The sequence below is a fragment of the Penicillium soppii genome (assembly GCF_028829465.1).
Source record: "Penicillium soppii strain IBT 18220 chromosome Unknown utg000005l, whole genome shotgun sequence".
NCBI lineage: Eukaryota > Fungi > Ascomycota > Eurotiomycetes > Eurotiales > Aspergillaceae > Penicillium > Penicillium soppii.
In genome coordinates, this window is record NW_026643235.1 from 4,377,622 (window position 1) to 4,398,400 (window position 20,779).

Here is a 20,779-nt window from a genome sequence, read left to right on the forward strand (position 1 = left end):
TCAAAATGAGGCCAAGATTGACGTAACTTGAGGTCACTCCTACTTCGGATCATCTGAGCTGTTATGTCTAACGCTCGTCGGGGAATGGCTCTGGCTGGGTATCTGGCTCCAGCCTCCAAGGTTCTCTTGGTCGATCAAGGTGGTGTCAAGTCGGCTTTCGGAATTGGAAATCCTGGTCTCACTAGCGACCGGGCAAAGACACGCCGAAAGAACTCTTTTGCACGCTGAACAGCAGCGCGGATCCATGTTGAAAGTATAGCTCGTAGGTCTCAGACAATTTTTTTCTCTGCCAGTAGAATGATTTCCGGGGCCCTGAGAATGTCAGTATCATTCGTAGGATTACTCGAGAAAGTCAAAAAGAAAAGCCGCAGAGCAGACGAAATTTCTGGCAGAATAGTGATGATTGACTAGCCGATATCTGACTCTCAGACATGACAAACGGATTGAAAGGGAATATGAAATTAAATCCCCCAAGTAGCGAGGCACTAGGAGGATGAACTACTATTAATCGAGCATTGACATCAAATGAGTGGGTTCTGCCATGACTGGGTCTGATCCACATCAATTTTAACACGAGTACGTAAGTAATTTTGGTACTTTTACGGAAAACATACTGGAGCATCCTGTAATTAGTATGAGACTATCATTTACCCCTGCTTAGCGGAATGGAACTTAATGAGAGAACTGACCCTTCAATCTTTTATTTAAGTGATTCGGAGTTGTATCATGTAGTGATGCCTCTGTCAGATCACAATTTCGCAAAAGCTTATTGGACCAGAAACCTTTTCAAAGTCCAGGAATCTCCTATTCGACTCAAGCTCAGTCCTTGTCTGATATGACGAGTTTGAGACCGATACTGTGAGTCTCCACAGCGCCGGCCAAGGAGGAATGATACTAACGAGCGCAGGCTCAAACACAAGCCTCTTTATAACAATGGACTCAAAAAGAGAGAGGGGGTGCCTAGCCTGGACGATCATTCACGATCTCTTTCCGAAAAAGCCGCTGAATATGCCGGAGTGAAGGCAGGCTTAAAAGTATTGTTTGCATGAGTAAGGAGAACTTCACGCGTGATTTGAATGTGGAGGCAACCGATGAGTGCGAGCACATCAGAATGTGGCGGTTTGCCTATCCATATGGTGGTGACATCTATATCTTCATGAGCTGTTGTCAATGCTCAAAGAAATATCTGCAGCGAATCACGAATCTGAACAAGGTTCTGGAAATGACAACAGTAGTGACTGAAAGACTGCTCAAGGTCTCCAGAGCCAGCAATGTATCCTCATCTTTACAGGAAAGTAATTGCAATCTGGGGAATTGACGCGAAAGGAGTCATCGTTTTGCGAGACGAGTGTGACCTGCAATGTTGAGAAAACGTAAGGACGTTAGATTTCCGCAATCTTGTGAGCTTGTTGATACAGAAAGAAAGTATGCCTTCGGGCATATAGTCCTTTCTCCCGACTGGTGAGAGTTTTGGGCACGTCCACTTGATATACAGCTCATTTCAAACCGGCTTCGATCGTCGCAAAATAAAACTGGCCTGTGGCAAATATCGGAAGTTGAAGTCATTGGTGGTAACGCACGGCAAGGGCTCGGCTTCTCTTTTGATTACTATAGATGTCAAAAGGCTTGTATTGCTGTCTTTGTTGTCTTTTGTCATGATTTAAAAGCGACAGAAGGCTTGTATTGAGATAGTCGAGAGGGGAGCCGGGGGGAATTGGAAGGCCACATGTATTGCGCGTTCGGTGCTTCGGGTAATCGTGGTCTGGACAGATATCATCTTTGTAGAAGAATCGTCAATTCAGGAGACTATTAATTACCAACCAATTAATAGAATGGATGAGGGGGAAAGAAAGACCCTAACCACGAAAAGATCACTGGGACAGAAAAGGACGCAGAGAGTTGAAGCCCTGTAATTGAGCGAGAATCATTCTGGAAGGCCACTTTTCTTCAAGCCGACTCCCTTGGTTCAGTCTGTTGCCTCCTCGAAGCTCCGGTGAGCACTGAGATTAAAGGAGGGATTGAGGGTAGCAGTCCTCGAATTCCGAGATGATCTGATTCTGCAAGCAAGCAGTGATTTTTTGATTCAGCTCAGTAATGTGGTAGTAATTCCCATTGCTCTGTGTATGATGCCTTGGTCGAGTCGAAGCTTGACGCGAGGCATCAAGGAGCATCGATAGAGTGAGCCCTTCCTGGTCGGCCGCTTTGGAGGTTCATTGTGTAATGTGCAAGGGTCATGCTGTGGGCAGATTGATGCTTTTGTCGGATCCAGGCTTTATGGCAGAGAAACATTAGCTGAAATGACAAAGGGTGAGAGTTCGTTTAGTCGGGACGGCGAATAACAGAAACTAAAACTTGCCTGGATGAAGAAGATAAAGAGAGCAGTGTCCTTCTGAAGTGCCTTTACTTTGCGTAATCTTCTCAATGACTTAAAGCTCCATGCGGTTTTGGCTGAGCAGGATTGATTGAGTAATCCGAGATCTAGTACTGGAGGGGGCAGCCTGTGGCAGCCGGAACATCTTTGTCCGTCCCGATCCAGACTTCTACCCGAGCAATCAGTTGCAGGGATAGAGCACCGACTTTCCTTACTGTTGGCCTGATATTATGGTCAGTGGCTGCAATGAGCTAACAGAGGGACCGTTTTACAAAGTGCGAGAAGTCGTAAGCAATCAATGCTGTGGACGACCTAACCGAGCAGATATGAAGTGTACAGCCCCGTCTCATCTTACTAACATCGAGTCACAAAGCAGACGTCTCAGAAGTTGCCTCTTTCATTCTCACAGTTTCCCCATCCTCCACGATCTATAGGTTTAGACGGCGAGCGGGGGATGGGAAACCAATCCCACCGAAATCAAGCACAACTACCTGCAACGGATCTGAGTGAGAAATTTCCCTCTTGTCACCAAAACGGAGTTCAAAAGCTCTGCCTGTATAGTTGCTGACAACCTATTACTTTTGCATAGCCCACAATCCTCAACACCTAACGAAAATGTTTCCCCCGGTCGAACTCCCTTCCCATAACGATAAAGACTGAGAGTGCGGCATCCTCCAAATCAATGTTAGTCGATTTAAGCACCTTTGATAATACCCAAGAAGCCTTTCTTGCCAAGTAAAAGCACAAAGCAGTGGTTCTGATTGATACCCTTGTGGTAAAGTGTCGGGGATTAGCCTACGGTGGCTCGGGAAAGCGCGATGATAGACCCTTATTCGGGAAACTCTCCGCTTCCTCCTTCTAGAGACGCTAGCGTGCAGCATTCTCTGCATGTGGACCAGAAGACAACAAACGAGCGTACGTTCAGCCGCCAAACTTCCTACATCGAATCCCCAACATTGTACGGGTTTACAATACCAACCTATATGTTCACCCGGGTACCAGTAGGTAGCATGCTGGGCACAAGTATACCTTTTGATTCATATAAACTCAGAAGCAAGCGTTGTCTGTGCGAGGATAAAAATCGTAAACGTGTAACTGTTGTAGTGCTGTTTCCCATGATATTGCAAATTTGACCCCCTTTTGTAGCATTACACAGATGCTGCAACTGCTTCGGGCTAAGGTCTAAACCTTGTAATGGTCTTCATAAGAGAACAAGGGACAGTGGGAAGGTCAGTGGCTCCCCTGGGCCTCAAACGGCCGAACAAAGTGAATCGACTCGAGACTTCGTTCCAAAAATTTGCACGCCGAAAGAAAATAAGTATGTGAGGCTTGCTCCCCTGATCAGCTAGTGGAAGGATATACCAAGACAGACTCATTCTGCCTGTTTTTCGGTCACAGGACACCGGATACCGCTCAGTTTCCATATGTGGAGGGATCTGTCTACCTACCCTACCACGCGCTATTGCTGCTCTCATTTCATTCGCGCGAGGCTTCTAATTTGAATCCTGTGCGAGACACTTGTGGCTTTAGGCGCGCCATGACCCAAGCTTCAAAATTACAATAACACAGGCCAACCCCTGCCTGCATCCTATTACGGGGTCAAAAATAGTCCCACTTAGCGTCAATACAAGGTTTTTCAAAACGTTACCGTGTTTTCGAAAGATAGTGCAATATACCAGGCCTTTTAGGGTAACATGGTCGAGGAAGTGGCTTGGTAACCGTTGATGATGCTTCCTAAACCACCTTACTTGAAGCCCGGCACCTATTCATCGCAAAATACCCCTGAGAATCAGATAAAGCATGCCAACTACCATATTGCCCTCTTCTGCTGCAGCCTATACGCCACGAGCGCCGCCCATAGTGGTGATGAAAGACAATGTACCCTGGCTGAAACAGACTCTCAAGCGAGTGAAGCAGGCTAGGCGACCTTTGAACAATCTCAAACAGCAAACCAGCTACCTCATTGAGATACTGACACCAAAGAGCGCAATCTGGGCATTGTGCTCGGTCATGTTGGAGAACACACTTGGGATGACTCACACCAAGCCACCGTGCTCTGTAATGTCAGAAAGCCGGCTCTCAATGATCCACATCGAGGCATATGTCCTGTATGTTGACATGGTCTCACAGAGCGAGGTGGCTTTCAAGTTAACTGGAGAGACAATCAATGGCCTCATAGGATTCTATGAAGAATTTCAATCACTTGATGCAGCTACATACAGGTTGAAGTTGAAGTGGCCACAGAAGCAAGCTCAGCTGGACAAATTACATGACGAGTTTTCTGAAGCCATCAACAAATTCGTTTACCGGACCGATGTCAAAGCTCTGGAAGGATTAGAGAAAGACGGCTCCGGAGAGCTACTAGGTGGTTGCAGCGTCGATGTTAAAGCAGCAATTCTCAACCTTTTTGTGCCATTGACGCCTCCTCCACATGTGGTACATTTTTTGTACCCAGTAGTTCCATGTCCCGATGGGACTGAGCTTGGTATACAAAGACCTATCCACCCGTTTGAGCAAAACCAGTCGTGGAATACTCAGTCAGACGTTGGCACGTCGAACACCAAAAACCACCCAAACTTGGGCGATGGTTTGGACATCATGTATGCCGCAATTTTCCCGGTAGCTTCGGTTGGTAGCCCGCTTTACACTACCGCACCCGTCTTAGGGGGCGAGCCAATTCCTCATACGTCAATGTATAGCTCACTCGCGGCAGCAGACGCGGAGTTTTTTGGTGGAAGCTCTTCTTTCTTTTTTTAAGTCTTGGGCTGAAAGTGGTCCCTGCTGCCTGCGTGTCTTGGATGGTCGCGTTCGAGGCCGTTTGTCAGATTTTTCCGAATTGAACAGGTCTCCATCAAGGAATGGACAGGGAGCAGACTATCCGCTGATGTTGTTGGGATCAATGGACTAGTCGTGCTTTATACGGAGACACCGGAGGTGAAAGAGGAGGGGTTTAATGGGTTTGTGCTTCGTGGTCGGTATGTCAGTGTATATATGCAAAGCTAGCAACTTCATGGCAAACAAGGTATGCGTTGCACATATTACAACGCTCGTGAGGTGACGGTCGTGTTTCAATCAAGGCAACCAAAAAGACTGCTCTTGTGGCATGTCTTGTGTTTACTTGGTTTGCGCAAACGGGCAGATGCGAAGCACGATTCTGTTTGCTCAGGGTATATCAGGTATACTGCCCAACTTGGCCTAAAATTATGTCGTAGACTTTTTTGGAAGGAAATTTGAAGCAGTATCCATAGCATCGCCGGGGTAGAAGGGTAGAGTGACAGTAGGCGGTAATTAAAGGATGTTCGATGAGCTGACGGGCTAGCTTAGATGCAAGGCATATTAGCAGTCGAACCTGGTGGATGCAACGTTTCCAAGGAATGACTCACTGTCGTTTATCTGGTAGACTTTATGTACGGTATGGATGCACAACAGACGGCTTTGAGCATAGCCTTCTTTTCCCATGAGTATTTTGTGATTTTAGATAACAGCATTGGAGGCCTTCGGTGGAATGTGGAAGCGCTTCTCTGTTTTATTGATTCAACGGCCCAGTGTTACTGTAATATGTCCGTTACCTGCGGCTTCCATCGATCATTTGGCAGAAATATCGAGCCGTCCTACCATTCATGTATGCTGGATCCATATCCAAAGAGAGTCTCAATCACGGCAAGAACAGGTACCTGGTCACTAGGGTAGGAGGCGTTGACGCATAGATGAAACGGACCCGCGGAAGAAGGGGAGTTCTGTTCGGAGGGAACGGACGCAGAAGAGGAGGAGGCTAATGGATTCTTGGGGTGCGGTGGGGTGGTGCCTAGTTTTGTTTCAAGATTAGCAAGTTACGGTCTTTTATTATTTTGAATTTCCTTTGCGTGCATTGCAAACGCAATTTTGGTGTTGGTGTCATGATAGTTCTCTTTTAACCATCGCAATCATCGAAGCCGGTCTTTCAAAAATTCTTATAGTGTCCCTCGTTGCAAGTAGTGACAGAAGAGGAGAATAATATCACAGATCCAGTGCATAGCAAGTCAAGCGGGGTTAAGGCTGCGTTGTGAATTATGTAGGTGGGAGGTAGGTGGATGCGAGGTGTGCATGATTGGGATGCTAGTAGCAAATCTCAGCGGCTCAAAGGTGGGTTGATGGCGAGTTGCAATGGAGGATCAAACAAGGGTTAGGCGTGGGCTAGGCTCGCTGAAGATGCTTTGTTTATATCTCTTATTTGTCAATATCTTTGGCTCAGTGTTTTGTTTCATGAATCAACTCACTGTACTACTCTTTATCACAACACAGCTGACGCTTTTCTTTTGTTGCATCTTGGCTTGCCACTTACTTCGAATAGACGGCTTAGAACCTGCCTTTGAAATCCAGATTTGGCTTCTATCAACCTGTTAATTAAAATTCTGAGGTCGAGAACCCAACTTTTGCAGAAGTGATGGCGAGGCATGTGGCGCAAAGACCGACTGATGGTGACGCGAAGAGGCAACATGGGTCTAAGTCTAACTGAAAGTGTCAAATCTCAGTGCAAAAAACACGATATCAGAACCTTCCATCAACATGATTTGTAGAGCTTTCAAAATTCCAGACGCCCAATTTTGGTGGTGCCAACTGACGTGCCGGGTGATGCTCGGTGATAGGAGGAAACGGGACTTGGCCTCGGACCCTATTGGACTGTTGCTTTGTTGATCTCGGCTGGCCGTTGGAAAAAAGAAACACCTTGTTCTGTCATATTTCGAGCTTCTGGGCTATGCAGTACGGTCAGTGTGTTCAACTGATTTAATCAAGGAGATATGGCATATTGGCCTCTCAACCAACGCCCTTCATTATCTGCGCCCCGAAAGCACACATAATGGATGTCAAAATACACATCTTCCCCAATGGTCTCGGTTAAAGAGTCTCACTTAAAGGCTCTCGCATCATAGAGACCTTCGCTTGTCAAAGAAAAAAGTTTCATTACTAAATAGCCACGTATAGAGGGGGCGAACAATCTCGCGGAAACGTTGGAATAGTGGGAATGAATGTCTCTCTGGGTTTCTGCCGCCATCGAAGTAGACGGTCGCGAAATTACTTAGCATGTCCGTTCTGAAGATTAAGGGCCGGGGTTCTTCCTTGTGACAGACAGGTGCCATTTTGATTTTGCCCGTTGAATTGAGCTCTGATCATATGTGGAATGCACTGTAGAAAGTTGGCTGAAATCTTGACCGGAGCTTCGGAGTCACGCCATGCTGATACGCGTTTTGTTGCCCATTCTATAGAGAATGCTCTTTACTATATTAGACTCGTTCAGAAATCGTGTAGAATGTTTACCTACAAGCAGCAATCACCGACAGGACTGTTGGTTGCATAATTAGCAAATAAATCTTGGGCGATATAGGTACAACGTACCGGTCTTGGACGATTAGCCTCGGTTGCCCAATGTACGGGTATTTTGTTAAGCTGTCAGTCACACATGGGCTCAGTAGCAAAGGATGAATGTTTTCATCAGCTTGGACTAGTTTTCCATTTTTCCAAGTCACCCGGTGACAAAATCGATCGCCCCTGGTCTTCATTAGCGTAGTTGCACCTGCCAAATCAGATTTACTTACATTGGGTGCCCCTGCAACGACCATACTTGCCATTCTATGTAGACGGAGTCTGCGAGGTCAGCCTCGAGCTTGTCGTCTGCTGATTGCGTCTCAATAGAAATGACGCGAAAGGATGGCGTCTCATCAACATGAGATTGGTTGTTTTGGGACATATCTGGATCAATCCTGCCACTTTGGGCCCGGGGCTCTGCCTTTCGCAGAGTAGCAGGCAGGGGAGCTTTTGATTCTGAAGTTGGGTCGATGCTTGAGCTCCGGGTAATATCATCAGCCCGGTATTGGTGAGTTCTGGCACTATCCAAATCGTTTTTTCCATTCTGGACTTGGGGCTGGAGATCAGTCTTGAACATCGGCTCGGGCACTGCCCCTGGTGGCGTGAGTCCATCTTGGTGTGCGATGCGAGCGTGGATCTTCGGTGCATCTTCCTTGCAGAATGATGCACCACATAAGCAAATAAATGACTTTTCTTTGGTGTCTGGTAATGAGCGGGTTAGAATAGCTAGGCCTCGGGATTATCGGCAGATGCTTACGGGTGCGCTCCAAGTCTCTAGTCTGCGAGAAATTCCTGCCGCACTGCACACAGAAATATGCCTGTACTCCACGGGCACCCCTTGACTGGAATGCTGGAGACATCTCTGTATTATGCGGAGTGACAGTTTGCGGAGGTATCGGGTTCAAAATTGAGTTGCGGGTTGAGATTGGTGAAACCCTATGATAATCTCTGAGTTTAGTGATGCAATTATGAGAGCTTGACCTTGCTTGCCTGCGTTTTTGGCACAATTCCAAGTCTGGAAGCTCAGTATCTATGAAGCTTCTTTTGAATGAATCATTGCTTTCAGTGGCGTTTCGCAACTTCGGATAGAAAGATGAGCACTCCTTTCCTTTCCTTTCCCTTCCAGCGTTCACAACGTTCATGCCCGATTCATCGGACTGGCTTTGGGGAGCAGTTGCTATTTCCAAAAAATCAGTACAAAATCTTGGGCTCTGCTACTTATAAGGTTGATTACCTTGCTCAGTAACCAGGGTGCTGTGAAGGGGAAGGTCAGATGGATAGTATTGGTGCGACTTGGATGACGTGTTAAATGCTGTATCCGGTGCTATTGGAAGGGGGTAGCTTGGATGGGGTACTGTCGGATATGCGGTTTGTAGATGGTTATAATGGGGTAGTGGTTCCTCTGGCAATTGAGCTTCATTTGTTGCGTATTCCGAAGCCGATGCGACAGGAGTATTCTGAGATCTGTTGACGAAAGCACGTTAGCAAGACGCTATAATGAGAACCGGTGGACAAGATTCCACACAGTTTTGGAATTCGACTTGCCCGTCTCTGGATTTCAAAAGTTGGGAGCAGTGTTCGCCGTATGCCTGCGAATTTCCATAGACTTGCCTCCAACTTGTCACAGGGAAATTTGTTCGGACAGGCCCAGGCCCAGTGATATTCGTTGAAAGATTCTCTGGAATGGTCAGCGTAGCACTAGAGCATCTTGGTTGGAGGTTTCAAACCAGTTTTGGCATTTTCTCTATTATCCACCAGTTGATTTGTGAGGTAGGAGTTGGCTGGTTCCCCAAGGGGAAGCTCATTATGATAGTGCGGACCGTTAGGAGAGGAGAAACTGGGATTTTCGTGGCTACCGAAGTGACGCTGGACCAAAGGAGCATGTGAGGGCTCTAGAGCTAGAGAGGTTGATACTGTCTTGCTACCTAAACGAATTGGAGAGCGTCAGCTTTTAATCTGCATTATTAATGGCCGGCTCCTCTTACGGTGCTGGCCTGTCAGGGATGGCCCTAAATGGGGACTTTGATAGCTTCTTAAAGGAATGCCGGTGAAATTGAACGACGGAGGGTTTTTCGGATGGTCAGGACAACTCAGGCTAAGCATGTATTCAGAGCCAACACCCTCTGAGGTGGTCCAGTGAGGGTAGTGAGGCGCAGGTATGGTAGATGTTAATGGGAGGCTATTAGTCTCCATATCTGAGCGGTAGGCCAGCTTGAAAGTTTTGTACAGGGAACGACGGGGCATTGGCCACTCTTTAATACCAACCACTGGCAGCTTAAGAATTAATAAGCCCTGAACCAGGCAAATGTTGCATGTTTAATATACGACTACAGATTGTTTGACGCACAGGCGCTGCTCCCGCGACTACTCAATGCCACAGAATCAGTTATAGGCTTGACCTTTTGGGCACGTATTATCCACTTGCCAGGCCAGAGTTGGCCTTGGCCCTATGGTCCAAATCCCGGTGGGAATTAATAGATTTGGGTTTTATCCCTCTTAATTCTAGTATATTGTTTTTTTCCACATCAACGAGTGGCGTATCAAGTCTTACGTCTCTGACTTTTAGGCTCTCGATGTGACGAGAGTCAATTCAATTTGCGGCATGGAATTCGGCCCTGCATTTGCAGTTTATTTTGAACCATAACCATGAAGACGGGGCCAAACAGCTCACTTTAGCTGTCAATGAAAATAGTTAAGCAGCAGCCTGCCGCTTTTTCTTTCATAAAAACCTGAAACAGCAGGAAGAAAAAATGTAAGATCAACAATTCGTAAGAAATATACATATGAAGCAATTCCGGCAACCGCTTGGTGTTATTTAATTAAACTGAACACATGGATTCCCAGTGCAGATTTCAAATACAGCTTTGCAAGGAAAACGGCTTCTGTGCTATTCTCAAACAGTCTCCATCCATCTTCAATTATAGTTTAAATGACCGGCTCACCTTACGCTGTTGGTCCTGGCCTGCCAAGGGCACTAGACATGAATTCTCAGAGTTTGGTATAGAAGTACCGGTAAAACTGAAAGACGATTGAGGCTATGTTGTATGGTTGGATAAATTCGGATCAAACATGAGATGAGAGCCAGCACTCACTGAAGGAAGCCAGGAAAGATGGTGAGCGGCGGAAGTTGATGGAAGGCGGTTAGTCTCTATATCTGAGCGGTAGGCCAGCATGAATGTTATTCATACAGGGAACGCCGGGGCATTGGTCCGCTTTTAATGCCAACTAATGGCAGGGTAAGAATTAAAAATAATGACTGCATGGCTGAGATACAGCTACAGATGGTTTGACGCACAGACGCTGCTCCCGCAACTATTAAATGCCACAGAAGCAGTTACCATTTGAGGAGAGGCCTGTAGGTTTTCTCTTTTTGGTCATCTCCACTCCACTTTCCAAGCCAGGGGTGGCCTTTGCACTATGGTATAAAATCAAGGTGGGAACTGGTTTCCATTCCCCGTTGTTCTTGGTCTATCTTTTCCGCATTAATGCCTGCTCTTGCGTTTTTGTCGCGTACAATGACATTGAGGTTGAAGTCATGGTGTAAAAAATCTTTAATTAAAAGGATTGGACTTGAAAGCACGGATAGATAGTTCATTTGCCCGAAGACCTTAAAACAGCATAGTAAAAAGAGATTTGACTTGCAAGTAAAGAACAGAAAAAGCAATATCCGTCAATGTCCGAAGCAAGCAGTAAATAGATAAAAGAACCAATGGTGTTGCCAGTTTTCAACTTTGTAAATTGCATGCCGATCAATCACCTTAGCTGCCAGCTCGAAATTTCCACGGGCTGTGGTACTGAGTGCAGGAAAGAGGAAGTCCATTCCGGGTCTGGTCCTCGCTCGCCACCGATACATCTCATAATTATTCTTAGAATCGACGAGGTAGCCAAAGTCTCCCAAGGCTTTTGTCTTAAAGCCACTTGCTTTGATGCCCTGGATGATGGCTGTTAGAGAATAATAGTTGCGAACACGATAGAGCTCCTGTAGTTCTCTGTCAGATCATATATCAATGGGGCAAAGCGTCAGAACTACCTGGGCCAAATGATCAATTTTCGGAGAAACATCAACCTTAGCAACCATACACTCTTCAACTGCAATGCTGAGGTCGTTCCATCGTGTGTTGAGTATTCGCCGAGCATGATCATCTTTTGCATCGAGGGCATTCACAACGTACTGCGAAAAGAAATCTTGATCTTTCCTCGACAAAGCGTTGGCAAATTCGAACACATCAATCCATTGAATCTGTTCAAAGAATGATGTATCGGTATTGAATGGCCCCCAGGTGGCTTCGGGGGACCTGTAGAGCTTGTAGAACCGATTCTCTAATATCTTTAGTTGTTGTAATATATTTCGAGCGGTGTCGGGGGTCTGGAGCAGTCGCTGCAGTGGCTCGATGATCCACTGGAGTCGTTCATCTAGCTCCGGCTTCACATTTTCCAACTTTCTATCAATTGATGGCACGTGTGGCTTTCTTTGGAGCATAACGCGTTGCAAAGCCTTCTCAATCGCAGCATACAAAAGTGGATCTGCTTCTATTTTCTTCAAACTCTGCACGTTGTCAGATGAATTGTATGAAAAGAAGCTAAGAGACTCGTCGACTTACCTGTTTCAATTCAACCAAAAGCCCGAGATGCTGGAGGTTTCGGATAAACTTGCTGTAAATTTTCAGCTCGAGAACATCGTATTCACAAAGGAAGCCCTCAATCGCTTGCGAGGGTAGTCCATGAGCCCGTCGAGCAAACTCTGTGAAAGGAATATGCGAGAATTTGTGAGAACTTTGTTCTGCAAGCTTGGCAGCTATAGTGTCAGAGTGTTCAGCAAGTGACTGAGACAAGCTCCAATCCCAGTACAGCGAGAATCCAGCACTTTCCTCATGAGGGGAAAACGGTTCAAGTCCCTTCGTCTTGGCGTAATCTTCGTTGTAAAGGCCGAAGTGACAGAGCCGACTGATTGATTTTTGGTCCATCTTTCTGAACTCAAGCTGTCGCCAACATTTTTTTGACTCGGCTGCCAGGTGGTTTTGGTCTTGACGCACATCTTCGACCAAAGGATCTGCAACTTGCGTGGTTGCCGTACTTGAAAACGAAGAAGTTGAATAGGCTTTTTTTAATACTAAAAGCAAATGATGGTTAACATGCAGTCAATAACAACAAGGTGAAGGAGACAAGCTGCCAGGGTAAAAGCGTACTCTTCTCACAATTGGCAGGCTCAGCGTTGGCGTGCATCCTGTGCATATGGTAGATCTACTTTAAGCAAGAATTGGGATTCGATTTTTATATACTAATGCGCAGCCAATTTGTTTCGCGGCAAGAAAGCGACCATCGCTTGCATTAATCCCTGCACGTGCATTATCGACAAAGTACTAGGTTCGTCATCCGTGAATCCACTAAAAGGCCAATCCTTCGGCGCATGAATCTTGGTCTGACAATGCGGAGCATCGCTGGAGAGGTCTTTTCTGATTAGCGCTGGGAGTCCGTGTCCTGTAAATATCGGTCTAGAATCATAGGTACATGTATTTGCTTTTCCATACCGGTCATGATCGGCACCCCTTGTTTCGTGAAATAACTTTTCAATAGAGGATGTCACAATGCCTTGTGGGGCGGTCCAGGTCATCCAATAGACTCGCTCTGCACCGCTGCGGGACCAATAGTATACTAGATTCACCTCCCCCAAACCCAAACACTGTTTGTTTTGCAAATACACATGAAAGTATCACAGCCCTCAAATCCGACACTGGTCATCAATATCAAACCCACAACCCGATTTTCGCGCTTGTGAGCCAATCCGTCACTTCTTCCTTCTAATTGGCTTTGTTCCTAGGACTTATTGTTGCTTTGTCAGAATGATGTCTTAGCAATAACAACAGCGGCAACAGCGGTCTTACATTTGCACTTGAGGATCTCGTCAAGTTGAAAGCATTCGCGGAAATCGGGTCTTCCATATTCGTCGTAGTTGATCTTCAAGTCGTCGCATTCAAGTATTTGTCCCATAGAATTCCCGTAGAATGCTAGGAAATCGTTCTGCTCCTCTGACAGAAGGCTTTTGTGGTGCTCGTCCTTTTCATGCTCGCAGTGCTGCAAGACGCGATCAGAGGTTGCAAACCCACTCATACACAAGGGGCAAGCATAATGTATCCCAGCAAGCTTGGCGATGTGTCTCAGGATAGCATATCTTTCTGCGGTATTATGTGGATCCAAACGAGTCTTCATATCAACAACGAAGCATACTTTGAAGCAAGCGCCATATTCCCGCGGGCCGGGTTTGTCCAGATTCAAAGGTAACTTGTCGACGGAAATTCTCTCCCATCCAATAGCAATGCCCAGGCACTTTAGAAAATTGCCGAAGTCTCCTTTTGTATTCACAGCTCCAAGGCCTTCATGTATGTGATCTGCTTGTTGTCCTTTCTTTCCCTTTCCCTTTCCCTTTACCTTTTCCCTTCCCTTTCCCAATTTTCGACAATGCTTAAAAAAAGGACTGGCTTCAGAGTACGAAGTGAAACACAGGGGGCAAACATATACTTTGTTTGAATTTTTCAATATGTCCTCCAGCAAGACACACTCTGGCCCTTGATGGCCCATTCTCTTGGACGGGTGAGGGTAATCAGCTTGGATAATTGGAGAAATGAACAAGCGACAGTACAGCTTGCCCTGAAGAGGGTGCCAGTAGTTCTTTAAGTAGCTTACAGGGGTCATCCCTACTCATGCCTAACTAAAAAAGTCATATACCTGCGAGGTCTCGCCGCTGATCGTCCCTGTGTTCAATTCCGCAGCCACATTCGAGGCCTCGTGTCCTTGGTGTTCTAATTGGAAGACGAAACGATGCCGATGAAGAATCCCTGCAAAATATCGACCTGTACTTCTGGCATAGTCGGCTCCGGAACTAACGCAACCTCAACCACTATCATAAATTGCATTGTCCTCGTTTCTAGTCGGCACTAGTGTGTAGCTGCTTTGACGCGACAACCACTGAGCCTGATGTCTGGCCGCTGATCATGACCAGATGCAAGTTTCGCACCTCCGGATAGGGTCTTGGATTTCTTTGGAATACGACGCCTAGAAGCAGCGGTGGAGATACAACGCAGGAAATATAGCATCCCCACAGATCTTCGGATTACTTTCTGATAAAAATGGCTTTCAAATTGTTACAATTTCGACGGTCACCAATAGCTTGACTCTCGCCTTCAAAGAGGTACTAGTTTACATCGTGATTTGCTTCCTCATATATCGATCTTCCAAGGAACTCCACTCTGCAGACGACAATACGTACTCCGCCTGGCGGGTTCGATCCCGTTTCCGTAAGTCCGACGATTTGGCCCCTTCCAAGATTTCAAGCGGCTCAATATATACGGTCTCAATGGTCCCATTATCCATCTTGGCAAGAAAAATCAGGCACTTTCGAAGGTCTGGGTAACATTTCAATTCTCCTCCGTACTCTTTTAATATTCCAATACGGGGCGCATTTGCAGGCCTTGTGTTTGAATTCATGAATCTGTCCATTTAGTATTTTGCATCGGCGGTGATCAACGTAGAATAGCTTACTTCTGCAGGGATTGGGTAGCCATTCCGACCAGGTATTTTCGATTGCTGGTTCTTCTAGAAAAGGAGATGCTGGGTTGAATGGTACAAACTTTATTGAGCTATGAATTGAAGGATAAGATGGGCCGATTGGTAAGGGTGGGATCTCGATAATTGGACGCGTGCTGTACTCCAGTGACAGAGGATATGCGGGTAAATTGGATTCTGCCCGTGTGTATCGTCCTCGCTTGGAGATGAATGGCTTCCCCAGAGAGATTCGGTCGAAGTATTTCGTTGGCAGGTTGGGAAATTGCGTCGTGTAATCAGAAAGTGTGGTGAGAAAGCCCATGGGGTCTCAAACTACAAGATAATTTGCCTGGTTGATAGAGACAGAACTTCTGGATTACGCAGAATCTCCGTAGAAGCAGCAGAGCAGCGTAATAGAATGTCTGCGGCGTCGAGGCTGCTATCAATATGCAAGATTATATATCCCCTGAATCGTACCAATGTCCCGTATGTTACTTTGACCATCATCGTTGGCTGTGGTTCGCCAACTTCAGCGCTTGGTGCTGCATGTTGTTGTTTCCTGCATTGGGCCGATTAGATAGATTTGCTTTTGGAGGTCAATGGAAAGTTTTGGTTAAAGATTACTCGACGTACTACAAAGGCCTAGAATGCATTTCCTTTACATCTCTCTCCTTGTTGACCGAATCCTCTAACCGCCACTAAAGCAGGTTGTTTTCCACTGTGATCACGAATGCTATCTTCTAACTGGCTCTTTGCCCTGGGACACGTATTTGTTGAAGTACTCATGCCAAGGTAATTACAGAAAAGCAATATCATACATCACCAATGTCCCTTATGCTACCCCGACCGTCATCATTGACTATGGTTCTCCAATTTCATTGGATCAGATAGACTTGTTTTTTGAAGGAGATTAAAGGAAAGTTTCGATACAATATAATATTATACGATGTACTGAAAAGGTCTAAAGCTCATGATAGTGTGACCTGCCGCGTGGTTGTTGTTTCTTCCATGGGCGATTAGATTGATTTGCGCGCTGATGATCAAAAGTCTTACATAGTCAGATCAAATTTCAGTACCTAGGACATGAAGCCAAACAGATCAGGAAGAGGACAATGCGCGATAATCGAGCAAGAATTTACCACCTACCCTAAGCTCTCGGCTTCGCAAGTCACATTGGCACCATGGCTTTAGCAAAGTTAGGATATTGGGAAGATTGGGAAGATTGGGAAGATTGGGAAGATTGGGGAGATCGGTCCGGAAAGCACGAACCACTATCGAAACCGTCCCCTCCCTCTCCATACTTCTCTCTATTTTGATAAATTCTTTCTAGCAGCACATTAACACCAATCATTTGTGCCTTCCAATATCCTTTTTTCAAAGACATGGCCTATTGTCATCTACCTGTCATAGACTCACATGATAAAAGTCATTCACGCCTCTATTTAAGATTGTGGAATCTTGAAATTTGTTCAAGAAAAAAGGGTCTTGTTTACTTGTGCAAGTGCGTGCGTGCCACAGTGTAAGGGTGGCGTTGCCACGGTGTGGCGCAGCTGACGTAAAGACGGTGGTGGGGTGTTGGGCGATTTTTCTTCCGCAGCCTGAATGTGGTCGGACCAATTTATCAACCCCTCTCTCCTGGATACATTGTTCATCAAGTCGAAAAGTCGCATCCTTTGTTTTGTTGACATTTATTTCCATTCAACTGCTCTTTACCCTGTTGCCCACTTGCCGGCTCTCCATCGGTCCATCGCACATCATTAGAGACACCAAACGCCGACTGAAGGGAAGGCCCATAACGCCTTTCCCCTCCTCCCCTCACAACTGCGAATATCGCAACAAACATGACGGAGTTTGTTATGGCGGAATCCCTGATATCCCTGGTACGTTTGATGAAATACGGTTCTAGAATACCTGACCTAACGTTTCTTAGTGCAGCAGTTGGAAAGAACTGAACCCAACTATTCTTCAAGACTCGAAATTTTTAACGCACCCGTTTCACAACTTCAATGGAGATAACTTGGAGAAAAAGCTTTACTACTCCAACTGTCAAAGCATGACATTTCGAGACGCTGAGGGAACAAGCTTGGTTCTTGACATGAAAGGAGACAAAATGGTATCTGATGACAATAAAAATATAACTTTGTCTACTAGTGGAGAACTTACCCTGCCTCCCCTAGTTTCGGCATACATAAGAGGCGGTAGGGTAAGAGTCATTTCTTAAATTTCCAGACATGCCAGGTTAGGGATCTATTCATATAGTACATTTGCTATATCTGAACCTGCATTGTTTCCAATCCGCAGTCGGATAACTCCGAATTGAGGGCGTCCCCTCCATACCTGCATTGTGACACAGTCTGTCGTATCAACAAGCAACTGCTCTCTCTCCCAATTTCTCAGCTGGCTGTCATCTATACCCCTGCAGATTTCAGTACTGAAGATTGAAGGAAAAGCTGCGACAGACGCTCCTCGTAAAGTGAAATACCCATAATCTGTTTCGAGCTACCATTAGTCATTGCAGTAGGTTATACATTTGTCCTTCTCACCTATTTCTGACGATTCTGAATCTAGACCCTCTGAGCCCATGGTAGACTGTGAAGAACTTGTCAAAGGCATAATCGGGGAATATGTCGAAAGAGCAGAGGCAATCTTTTGACTCCCATTTGGAAATAACATATTGGCGAGCTCATTCGCCTGGCCAACATGAAGGGAAATGACTGCATCTTGAGGTTGTTGACGAGGCATTCGCGTCCTGACATTTGTAGTAGTTTCCAAGAATCGAGTTCCCGCTCCCGTTTCAACTTCCGTTGGAGAAATTCGAACTGCATTAAAAATGACATCACCGAACACACTCCGAATTTTGGCAAAACCAGACAGCCGTAAGGACCAATGTTCGGATTCTTTGCCTTCAGCTCCCGTCACTGGCGGCGGCATTTGCGTGTGCAACAACTGCATGAGCTTTCTGAAATGTACAGTCTTATCGCACCCATACTGCCTCGCTGCTCTCCAAAGGAGCGCCAAAGTTTCGACGTTGAATTGTATTTTTGTTTTCTTCTCGTGATGCTGATAAAATGTTGAGATACGGAAGCCCTCGCAAGCCCTCGGAGAGATAGTAAGAATGAAAGGTATGAAGATATGCACGTCTGTCTCAAAGACTTCCAAGTAGATATTCCGAGCCTTCTTCCGTTGGTGTGCCGACTTGTAATTGGGTTTCTGGCCTTGACTGCTTCTGCGTTTTTTTTTTCCGGTACTGTGAAGGCTATGTTCAAGCGCTCGCCAATAATTTCGAAACAGGATCCCGAAATTGTTTGACTCCTATTAATCTCCTCCCATGTTTCATATACGGGACTTAGTTCACGTGGTGTCGACAGCATGACGTCAGATAAAAGGCATATAGTCAAAAAAAGCCGCGGGGTTCGAAAACGGCCGGGCTGGAAGCAATGGAAGGAAGATTGAGAAGATTGAGAAGATTGAGAAGATTGAGAAGATTGAGAAGATTGAGAAGATTGAGAAGATTGAGAAGATTGAGAAGATTGAGAAGATTGAGAAGATTGAGAAGATTGAGAAGATTGAGAAGATTGAGAAGATTGAGAAGATTGAGAAGATTGAGAAGATTGAGAAGATTGAGAAGATTGAGAAGATTGAGAAGATTGAGAAGATTGAGAAGATTGAGAAGATTGAGAAGATTGAGAAGATTGAGAAGATTGAGAAGATTGAGAAGATTGAGAAGATTGAGAAGATTGAGAAGATTGAGAAGATTGAGAAGATTGAGAAGATTGAGAAGATTGAGAAGATTGAGAAGATTGAGAAGATTGAGAAGATTGAGAAGATTGAGAAGATTGAGAAGATTGAGAAGATTGAGAAGATTGAGAAGATTGAGAAGATTGAGAAGATTGAGAAGATTGAGAAGATTGAGAAGATTGAGAAGATTGAGAAGATTGAGAAGATTGAGAAGATTGAGAAGATTGAGAAGATTGAGAAGATTGGGAAGATTGGGAAGAATGAGAAGACAGGAGAGTGCTAGCGGCTACATACCCACTTACATAAGCACGGCCCATGATGTAGTTCGATGAGTGATTGGTCAATCAAATGCAGTGTTGGGATGATACCAATGCTCCTGGGATACATCTCCGCCTACGTAACAGGGCATTTTTTATTCTCTGACGCGTACTTGTTTGATTGGCTACCATTGGCAAGAGCTTGCTGCAGCCGAAGGCACAGGCTCGTGTGATTTTCGATCATCCTATTGCTTCTCAGTCTCTCATGTTAATATGGCGCCTTCCCTCTTTTGCGCAGGCCAATATTCTTATTAGGCGGGTCTGTATTGGTCCATACTAGCCGACTATGCAGTCTCGGTATAACTCTGCCCAGATTCGTACCTTTTCATCCGAAACACCACAATCATGTCCACTGAAGGCGTTTGCCAATAGGTGAGATTGTTAGACTGTTCAAGAGAACCGTGCGTGTGTGACCATGAGTCATTGGCCAATATATGCAGCCTTAGAATGATACCAATTCCTATGATATATCACCGCTTAAGTAAAGTAAAATTAGTACACGCCTACCAGTTTGATTGGCTACAAATGACAAGGAATCGATGTAGCCAATGTCTCAAACTCATGGAACCTCTCAATGTCCAGCTATCTGTCAGTACCTATGATTTCGTCGATGTCTCTCTTTCTTCTACGATCCGGGGCGGTACGTGCTCCGCTAGCACCAGACTGCGTATGCGATGTACGTAGAGCAGAAGCTTTTGATACTGTGAAACTAGGTGCACAGAAAACAAGGGCCGTGCGAGTAAGCTGCTACATAAGGTAGGCATGTTGAAGAGTTGAGATTGTAAAAAAACATCAGTTTAGGTCATTCCAGTGATCGCTCCCGGGCTTTTGACGTCTCACTTTCTCATCTTTCTACTCCAATACTTCCGTGCATCAATTCGCTTCAAAATGTGTAGCTATACGACTGCCACAGTAACCTACCGCCTTTGCCCCCGAGCAAACAAACATACGATCGAGAAACGTTATTATAAAAAATGCGACAAGGCAAAGAAAACAGGGAAATACTGCGAGGATGCTCTTCATGATCCAACTCTTGGGATCTTCGGAAGTAGTACTCGTGCTGGCCCTTGCCCATACTGTCGGGATTCAGGCATGTCCACTGGCACTGTGACTTATGAATCTGTAAGTACTACTTCATGATTGTCATGGGGAGCATTATTGATGGAAACAGCATTCAATCGATTAGATAGCCGAATACGCTAGGCAGCCTTGGGAATGAGCTTTGAGTGAGAATGTGGAGTTGGAAATTGGAATCCACCTTCAAAGCACTAGCTACAGCTGAAGATAATCTAGTAACTAGTCAACTCATTTTTAGGGGTGTACAGTTCAAGAAACGATTTGTCTCATTTTCGTCCAGCTTTGCAGAGCGAGTACCCTATCTATCAAATCACTCCGTTTTGCTTTTTGGCCAATGTAATTTCGCGAGTATATTACTTATTTCAGCAGTTACATACGTGATGCCTCGATTTAT

At 45.6% G+C, this 20,779-nt stretch overlaps 6 protein-coding genes across 6 annotated transcripts; 2 read left to right on the forward strand and 4 right to left on the reverse strand.

Moving 5' to 3' along the window:
• Nucleotides 1-4,171: 4,171 nt before the first annotated feature.
• Nucleotides 4,172-5,128, forward strand: N7529_007123 (uncharacterized protein; the record flags this gene model as incomplete). Its single annotated transcript, XM_057242650.1, has 1 exon — nucleotides 4,172-5,128. One exon carries the CDS (start codon nucleotides 4,172-4,174, stop codon nucleotides 5,126-5,128), a length of 957 nt encoding a protein of 318 aa, XP_057098009.1.
• Nucleotides 5,129-7,940: 2,812 nt separating this feature from the next.
• On the reverse strand, nucleotides 7,941-8,574 carry N7529_007124 (C2H2 type zinc finger domain protein; the record flags this gene model as incomplete). The annotated part of the gene is made up of 2 exons (XM_057242651.1): nucleotides 7,941-8,416; nucleotides 8,472-8,574. The coding sequence occupies 2 exons, from the start codon at nucleotides 8,572-8,574 to the stop codon at nucleotides 7,941-7,943; spliced, it is 579 nt and encodes a 192-aa protein (XP_057098010.1).
• An 838-nt stretch (nucleotides 8,575-9,412) lies between these two features.
• N7529_007125 (uncharacterized protein) lies at nucleotides 9,413-9,958 on the reverse strand (the record flags this gene model as incomplete). Its single annotated transcript, XM_057242652.1, has 2 exons — nucleotides 9,413-9,639; nucleotides 9,700-9,958. The coding sequence occupies 2 exons, from the start codon at nucleotides 9,956-9,958 to the stop codon at nucleotides 9,413-9,415; spliced, it is 486 nt and encodes a 161-aa protein (XP_057098011.1).
• Nucleotides 9,959-11,384: 1,426 nt separating this feature from the next.
• Nucleotides 11,385-12,678, reverse strand: N7529_007126 (uncharacterized protein; the record flags this gene model as incomplete). Its single annotated transcript, XM_057242653.1, has 3 exons — nucleotides 11,385-11,693; nucleotides 11,745-12,260; nucleotides 12,316-12,678. 3 exons carry the CDS (start codon nucleotides 12,676-12,678, stop codon nucleotides 11,385-11,387), a joined length of 1,188 nt encoding a protein of 395 aa, XP_057098012.1.
• Nucleotides 12,679-13,549: 871 nt separating this feature from the next.
• N7529_007127 (uncharacterized protein) lies at nucleotides 13,550-13,921 on the reverse strand (the record flags this gene model as incomplete). Its single annotated transcript, XM_057242654.1, has 1 exon — nucleotides 13,550-13,921. One exon carries the CDS (start codon nucleotides 13,919-13,921, stop codon nucleotides 13,550-13,552), a length of 372 nt encoding a protein of 123 aa, XP_057098013.1.
• A 3,173-nt stretch (nucleotides 13,922-17,094) lies between these two features.
• N7529_007128 (uncharacterized protein) lies at nucleotides 17,095-19,274 on the forward strand (the record flags this gene model as incomplete). Its single annotated transcript, XM_057242655.1, has 3 exons — nucleotides 17,095-17,133; nucleotides 17,184-17,366; nucleotides 18,648-19,274. 3 exons carry the CDS (start codon nucleotides 17,095-17,097, stop codon nucleotides 19,272-19,274), a joined length of 849 nt encoding a protein of 282 aa, XP_057098014.1.
• Between the last annotated feature and the right edge of the window lie 1,505 nt (nucleotides 19,275-20,779).